The sequence below is a fragment of the Mastomys coucha genome, unplaced genomic scaffold, assembly GCF_008632895.1.
Source record: "Mastomys coucha isolate ucsf_1 unplaced genomic scaffold, UCSF_Mcou_1 pScaffold15, whole genome shotgun sequence".
Classification (NCBI taxonomy): domain Eukaryota; kingdom Metazoa; phylum Chordata; class Mammalia; order Rodentia; family Muridae; genus Mastomys; species Mastomys coucha.
In genome coordinates this window covers 116,297,910-116,305,341 of record NW_022196897.1, presented here as the reverse complement: position 1 = coordinate 116,305,341, position 7,432 = coordinate 116,297,910, and the positions used below count along the sequence as shown (strand labels likewise).

Sequence of the window (7,432 nt, the reverse complement as noted above, 5' to 3'; positions counted from 1 at the left end):
AGACACACCAGAAGAGGGCATCAGATCCTATTACAGATGGTTGTGAGCTACCATGTGGTTGCTGGGAACTAAACTCAGGACCTCTGGAAGAGCAGTCAGTGCTCTTAACCACTGAGCCATCTCTCTAGCCAAAAACTTTTTTTTTTTTTTTTGAAAAGAGAAAGAAAAACATCTAGCAGACAGGCCTTCCTTGGCTTGCCACTGGAATAAACGTTCTCCTGTGAGCGCATGATCTTGTCCTCCTCAGCTACTCTTTCTCACTCAGTAAATTCTGGAGCTGGCCTTAGAATATCAACCTGAGGAAAACCTGCGGGTGCTGGTGTAACGCAGCTCCTCTCTTCCTCTAGGAAAGGCTGTGAGAGAGCTTATCGTGCAGGGGAGTTCTGACTCAGCACAGGTCTTAAGGCTTGGCAGGCACAGCCAGCCCCCAGAAACACCGGCAGCATAACTCCCTGCTCACCAGGCTTCCAGCCAATGGTGCTGGGATACTTTGTGCCCAGACTGCCTTTCTGTTCTCTAAGAGATGCTGTTACAATATAATCTCCAAACCTCTATAGCTGAAGTGGACCGGGGACAAATGCTGTGGAGAAACTGGGTTACTTTTTACAGAAGTGAATGTCATGATGCTCACACTTACCCTGGAAGGTCTCTAGTGCTGTGATAAAACACCAGGACCAAAAGTAATCAGCTTTCGACTCTCAAGTCACACTCCACTGAAGGAAGTCAGAGCAGGAACCTGAAGGCAGAGTGATGCAGAGGCCATGGAGGGTGCTGCTTACTGGCTTGTTCCTCAAGGCTGGCTTAGCCTGCTTTCTTAACAGAACCCAGGACCACCTGCCCAGAAGTGGCACCTCTCCAGTAGCTGGGCATTCTATCAATTTGCAGTTAAGAATCTGATGGAGACATTTTTTCAGTTGAGGTACCTCTTCCCATTTGACTCTAGCTCCTGTCAGGTTGAGAGAGAACTACCCAGGACCTCAGACTTTGCCATTTACTCTAAATCTAGAACTATGAACAGTGGTGCTGAGGTTCAAACCCACAAAGCCTTGCTCTGGACATGGGTTTCTTTACCTCTTCAGGGCTCCTCAGTTGAGTTAGAAACCCACATGGCTTTCTTTCCTGTAGGTCATCATCAGCATTGTAACTGGTCTCCCAGGATGTCATGCTAGCAAGCTCTGTGCTTTCCTGGTCACTCTGCATAAAGAGTACGGCAGGTTAGTATGGTGTCTGCATTTGTTTTGGGGAAAGGATCGTGTTCCTGGGCCTACGCCGGTGTAGGGAAACAGTATACATCTACTGGCATTTAGAATGATGTTATTGACACAGCTGTCATCCACTATCTCTTTATTTAATACACTGTGTGTATTTGCAGTTAACCAGATGCTTGCACCTAGGATTTTGTCCTATAAGCTTTCTCTTTATTTGGTGGGTAGAATTTTATTACTTCAGGATAGCCTTGAACTTGCTGTAGCTGTGGCTGAAGGTGACTGTGGATTCTTGATCTTTCTGCTTACATCTTTCAAATGCCCAGTTTGTGTTTGCTTATCTCTTCCTCCCTCCCGTCCTCCCTCTCTCCTTCCACCTCTTTTCCCTCTTCCTCCTTTCTTTCTTCTCCTTCTTTTCTCTCTCCTGCCCCTTCTCCCTAACCTTGCCTCTGTCTCTCTGAGATAATAACCAGAGTGACCTCAAATTGATTGGCAGTCTTCTGCTTGTGCTTTCTGAATGCTGGCATTATTGGCATGTATCACCATTCCTGGTTCTTACTCTAAAACAGTCTGAATTCTTGACTTTCCCATTTCTTACTAGCTTTATGGGAACATGAAACTAAAGCCATTTTATTCAGAAAATAACTGCCAGGTCAGAAGTCTTTCTCCTTGCTGAGGCTTTCTGGCCATGTATTACCTGTCTTTTCCCCACTTTGAAAGCATATTTCCTATCAAAAACTCCATGGATTTGGGTTTCAGGTTACTGAGCTTCCAGCCCAGCTAGTTCCCTCAATCTTTTTCTGTAATGCCACAGTAGCTCTCTGTAGTCATTGGCAGCATATCTTTGAAAATACTGGTTACATATACATCTGTGACACAGCTTCTCACGACCAAGCTGTATGGAGCCTTATGCTTAGATTATTACCTTTGCTGCTTCCAGATGGATGGTATACCGCCAAATCATGGACAGCTCTGAATGTTTCCATGCTGCCCACTTCCAAAAATACCTTTCCAGTGCCCTGGAGGCCCAGCAGAACCGCTCTGCCCGCCAGTCAGCTTACATCCGCAAGAAGACTAGGCTGCTGGTAGTCCTACAAGGGTGAGTGTTGGAGACCTGGGCACGGAAATGAGGATGGGTCCTCGTCATTGTTGTTACTTTATATGTGCCCTAATGCTGTGGACACTCCTCAGAAAGACCAAGATGCTGTTGTTATATTGTGGCTAAGGGTAACTGATAGCTACATGTTTCGATTTTGGCTTCCATATTGTAGTATCTCTAAGAGATGAGGAATTGGGGGATCTGGTAAAGGTTCTCTAGTAATTCTTAGAGTGATAGTAGTATTTAACCTTGCCATCTAGACATGGGAGCCTCATCTGCTCTACTCCTCCCTCTTCTGGAATTGCAGACCTAGCACCTACGTAGTCTGTACGCACCATGCCCATTTCCCAGTAGCTCTCCCAGAAGAGTTTCATGAGACCCACAGTGAGAAATGTGCAGAGTACAATTGAGCAGGGAGTTTCTGCTTTCTAACTTTATGTCCTAAGTCCCTGGTAAGTACCATTCTTGTCAGAGGGAATGTGGATCTCCTGTCTCTCTCTCTCTCTCTGTGTGTGTGTGTGTGTGTGTGTGTGTGTGTGTGTGTGTGTGTGTGTGTGTGTGTACTATGTATGTAGATGGATGTGTGTGTATGTATATATGTATATCCCTGTGTGCTCACCCATGGAGCCAGAAGAGGACATAGAATGACTGCATCTTATGTCCGTGCTATATCTCTGACTTATTCCTTTGAGTCAGGGTCTTTCACTGAAGGTGAAGCTAGGCTGGCAGCCTCCCGTCTGTCTCTCCCAGCACTGGGGTTACAGGCAGGCACAGCCATATCTTTTTTTCTTTTTCTAGCCTGGATGCCGGCGACTCAGCCTTCATCCCCATGCTTGCACAGCAAACATTTTACCTACTGAGCCCTCTCCCCAGCCAAGGGGAAGATTTGGAGAGTATACTGCTGCTCCAGAGAACTCCTGTTTACACCCTGCCATGGAGGAGTGCCTTACAGCCTTTGTCCCCTGGACTCAGGAGATCAGAACAGGGCTGGGCCTGTTTCTAGTGTTATGGTTGTAAAGAAGCTTTGTGCTATTCTCACAATAATTGGTGTTTGCAGCAGGCTGGTTGTTTCCAGTAAAGAATAGGCCCAGATCCAAAGCTCTGTTTGGGCTCCTGGTTGTAATGAAGGGACCAGGAAGGAGCTAGGGACGAATGCACATCCTTGGGGCTTTCCTGCACTCACAGGCCTTGTTGCAGTCTGACCCCATCTGCAGTGGCCTTCTGCCAGCCCTTAGGTCATGTGATCATCAAAGGGAGAATCTGGCTTGTTTTCTTCAGGTTTTCTGTTGCTTGTACTAGTCAGAGGAATGGGTCAACCCAGCATCCCTACCTTCTGCCATTGCCAGAATTGAGAGTCACTGGGAGTCAGGATCTGGAAGAGAAATTGCCAGCTTGTCAGTATACACAGATAAAGTCTCTTCTATTATCTGACATTTCAGAGAATATTATTGATTCCTTACCTGACTACATGATTGTAAAAATGTTGGACATGTGCCTGCTTTTGGTCTGCTTTTAGACTCAACATTCAACTAGTCATACCACAGGATATGAGGGACATCAATAGATACTCTAATGGACTACAGTCAGTGTAACAGCTATGTCCAGCCATGATGGCACATACTTACAAATCCAGGACTTGGGAGATGGAATCAACCTTTGGCTATATAAGGAGTTCAAGGCCAGCCTGGATTATATGAGAATAGCAGCTAAGTGCTGAAGCTCTTTACTAAGGCATGTACAGATTTAACTAGGCATTATTGAGGTTGTTGGTTAAGGATGATGGCAGGGGTTCCTTACATAAAGAATTTTCTCTAGCTGGAGAGATGGCTCAGCAGTCAAGAGCACTGACTGACTGCACTTCCAAAGGTCCTGAGTTCAATTCCCAGCAACTACATGGTGGCTCACAAACATCTGTAATGGATTCCAATGCCTTCTTCTAATGTGTCTGAGGACAGTGACTGTGTACTCACATATATTTAAAAAAAAAAATGACCAGGCAGTGGTGGTGCACCACGCCTTTAATCCCAGCACTTGGGAGGCAGAGGCAGGTGGATTTCTGAGTTCAAGGCCAGCCTGGTCTATAGAGTGAGTGCCAGGACAGCCAGCACTATACAGATAAGCCCTGTCTTGAAAAAAAAAAAAAGAATTTTCTTCCTCAAACTTGTGATCCTCACTTCAGTCTACAGAATGCTAGGATTGCAGATGCACCGTAACATTTGCCTTGTTTCTCAAATGCAGCTTCTGGTTTCATCAGTATATCTCTGATTTTTTTTTTGAAGATTTTTTTTTAATGTGTATGAGTGTTTTGCTTCTGTGTATGTGTGTATGTATACCATGTGCATGCAATGTCCACATGGGGGCCAGAAGAGGGCATCAGATTCCCCTAGATTAGAGACTATTGTAAGCCACCACGAAGGTGTTTGAAACTGAACCTGAGTCTTTTGTAAGAGCAGCAAGTGCTCTTAACCTCAGAGCTGTCTCTCCAGTCCTGGTTTTTGTTTATGTGTGAGTCTCTATATAGGTCATGTGTTTGCTGGTGTTCACAGAGGCACAGGGAGGACATCAGATCCTCTGGAGCTAGAGTTAACAGGAAGCTAAGCTACCCAGGGTGAGTTCTGAGTCTCAAACGCAGGACCTCTAGAAGAACAGCAAGAACTCCCATCTGCTAAGCTCCAGCGCCCCACCCCCATCGTCAGGACTTATTTAGTCTTTAGAGAAAAACTTGTGATATAGGACAGAGCTTTCTTTAGTTTCCAAAGTCACATGTTTCCACTCAGCTTAGTACCATCTCAGAGACTGTGAGAACTCTTGTTTCAAAAATGAAAGTATCTTAGAAGGGGGAACAAAATACCCATGGAAGGAGTTGCAGAGACAAAGTATAGAGCAGAGACTAAAGGAAGGACAATCCAGAGACTGCTCTACCTGAGAATCCTTCCCATATTCAGTCACCAAACCCAGACACTATTGTGGATGCCAGCAAGTGCTGGCTGACAGGAGCCTGAGAGGCGCTGACAGTGCCCAACTAATACAGAATATATTATATAGAGGCTCACAGCCATTCATTGGACTGAGCACAGGGACCCCATGAAGGAGCTAGAGAACGGACCCAAGGAGCTGAAGGGGTTTACAGCCCCTTAGGATAAACAACAATATGAACTAACTAGTACCCTCAGAGCTCCCAGGGACTACACCACCAACCAAAGAGTGGTACACATGATGGGGCTCATGGCTCTAGCTGCATATATAGCAGAGGATGGCCTAGTCTGTCATCAGTGGGAGGAGAGGCCCTTGGTCCTGTGAAGGTTCTATGCCCCAGTGTAGGGGAATGCCACAGCCAGGAAGCAGGAGAGGGTAGGTTGATAATCGGGGAGGAGGGAGGGAATAGGAGTTTTTTTTGGAGGGGAAACCAGGAAAGGAGATATCATTTGAAATGTAAATAAAGAAAATATCTAATAAAAAAAGTGGCTATGAATTTGAAATAAGAAAAAAATGAAAGTAAAGGGTTTTTGTTTCTGCTTCATTTTTGAGACAGAGCCTCATTTCTTGTAAGCCAATCTCAAATGTAGCTGAAGATAACCTTGAATTTGTGATCTACATCCCAAATGCAGGGAATATTTATAGGCATGTGTCACAAGGCCCAGTTTACTACAGGGAATTGACATTATTGCTTCTACTCTAGCCGCTAAGCCACGCCCCAGCTCCTAGGTGCTCTTTTACTTTTAAGAGTCAGATGTATAATTGCCAACCCTTTAGAGATATGGTAAGTGATAGTGAAATAGATGTGGTTATAAAAGGGATCTTCTTTTTTGGAAGTTTAACCATCTTGACATAAACATCTAAAACCAAACAAACAAAAAAAGATTGGCCTTGTTCCATAGCCTTAGCTGACCAGGCACCTGTCACCTAACCTATGCTGGCCCTAAACTCACAAAAGTCCTTTCCCCTCAGAAATCCTTTATTTTCAAATGTGGTACCACAAAGATCTCAGATTCCTTGCCCTTATACCATGCACATGGTATACACACATCCATGGAAGCAGTGCCTGGGGTCCTGCAGCCAGGCCCACACTAGCACTGCACTGGATATTGGTGCACACAGGTCCAAGGAGAGAAGGTGGGGAGCAGGAACCAGCTAGGACTCACTCAGCAGTTTCTTGAGCAAGCCAACCATAGTGTAAGCCAGGCATAGTGACACAGGCTTGTCACTTTACACTTTGGAGGCTGAAGCAGGATTCCACAAGTTCAAGGCCAGCATGTTCTAGGTAGCAAGTTTCAAGCTACCATTGGGCACCACAGCAAGAGCCTCTTTAAAATGAAAAAATGAAAAATAATGAAACAGTTGAATGGCCAAGATCCCGTGGGGAAACTCTAGAACTTAGCACAGCCTGTTCTCCTTGAGGCTCTGATGACTGGGCAAGACTGAGGAGGATGTTCCAATCTGGGATAAAGCCAAGGTCTTTTTACAGGTGAATTGTTCCTAGGAGCTCAGGACATGGTTCTGGCAGGCTACGCCCACTCCCCACCCCCCACTGGTCTCCCTAAGATCCACACAGGTGAAGGTCCACTTGACCTGCCAGACTGCCGTCAGGTTTGATGTCTCTCCATAGACTCAGACCATTTGAAAATAGTCCTGTGGAACAGTGCTGCCCTCTGTGGGGTGAGGAGACCCCTTCTCAGAGCAGCCCCAACGTCTGCTGGAGGTCGAATGTCCAGTTTATTGATCTGTATTGCTTTAGGCTTCAGAGACCGTAACACTGAACAAAGACCTTATTGCAGAGGAAAGATGGGGCCTAAGAAGCACAGGAGGGAAACAGCAGCAAGGAGAGGCCATAGCTGACAGTCAGTGTATTCAGAGGAACCTGTGGGAGGGAGCTACAGGGTACAAGGAGCATCGCCATGACTGCAGTGTCTGTAAAGGCACGAGACGTCTCCACAAGATGCCACTCAACGTAGCTCAGAGATGGGGCACTCAACTAGCATGTACAACTCTCTGAGTTTGATCCCCAGCACCATAGACCCCACCAAAGTGACACTTGAGCAGAAACCAGAAGGAAGTCAGCTAGGTGGATGCCAGAGGGAAAAAGCATTCCAGCCTGAGGGACCAGAGTAGAGGTATGCCTGGCATGTTC

At 46.0% G+C, this 7,432-nt stretch overlaps 1 protein-coding gene across 1 annotated transcript in view; it reads left to right on the top strand.

Moving 5' to 3' along the window:
- The window catches only part of CUNH20orf194 (chromosome unknown C20orf194 homolog), a 133,412-nt gene that overhangs the window by 104,264 nt on the left and 21,716 nt on the right, over positions 1 to 7,432 (top strand). The window contains exons 26-27 of the mRNA XM_031371926.1: positions 1,126 to 1,214; positions 2,146 to 2,304. Of these exons, the coding sequence (XP_031227786.1) occupies positions 1,126 to 1,214; positions 2,146 to 2,304 (248 nt within the window). The remainder of the gene's footprint in view (positions 1 to 1,125; positions 1,215 to 2,145; positions 2,305 to 7,432) is intronic.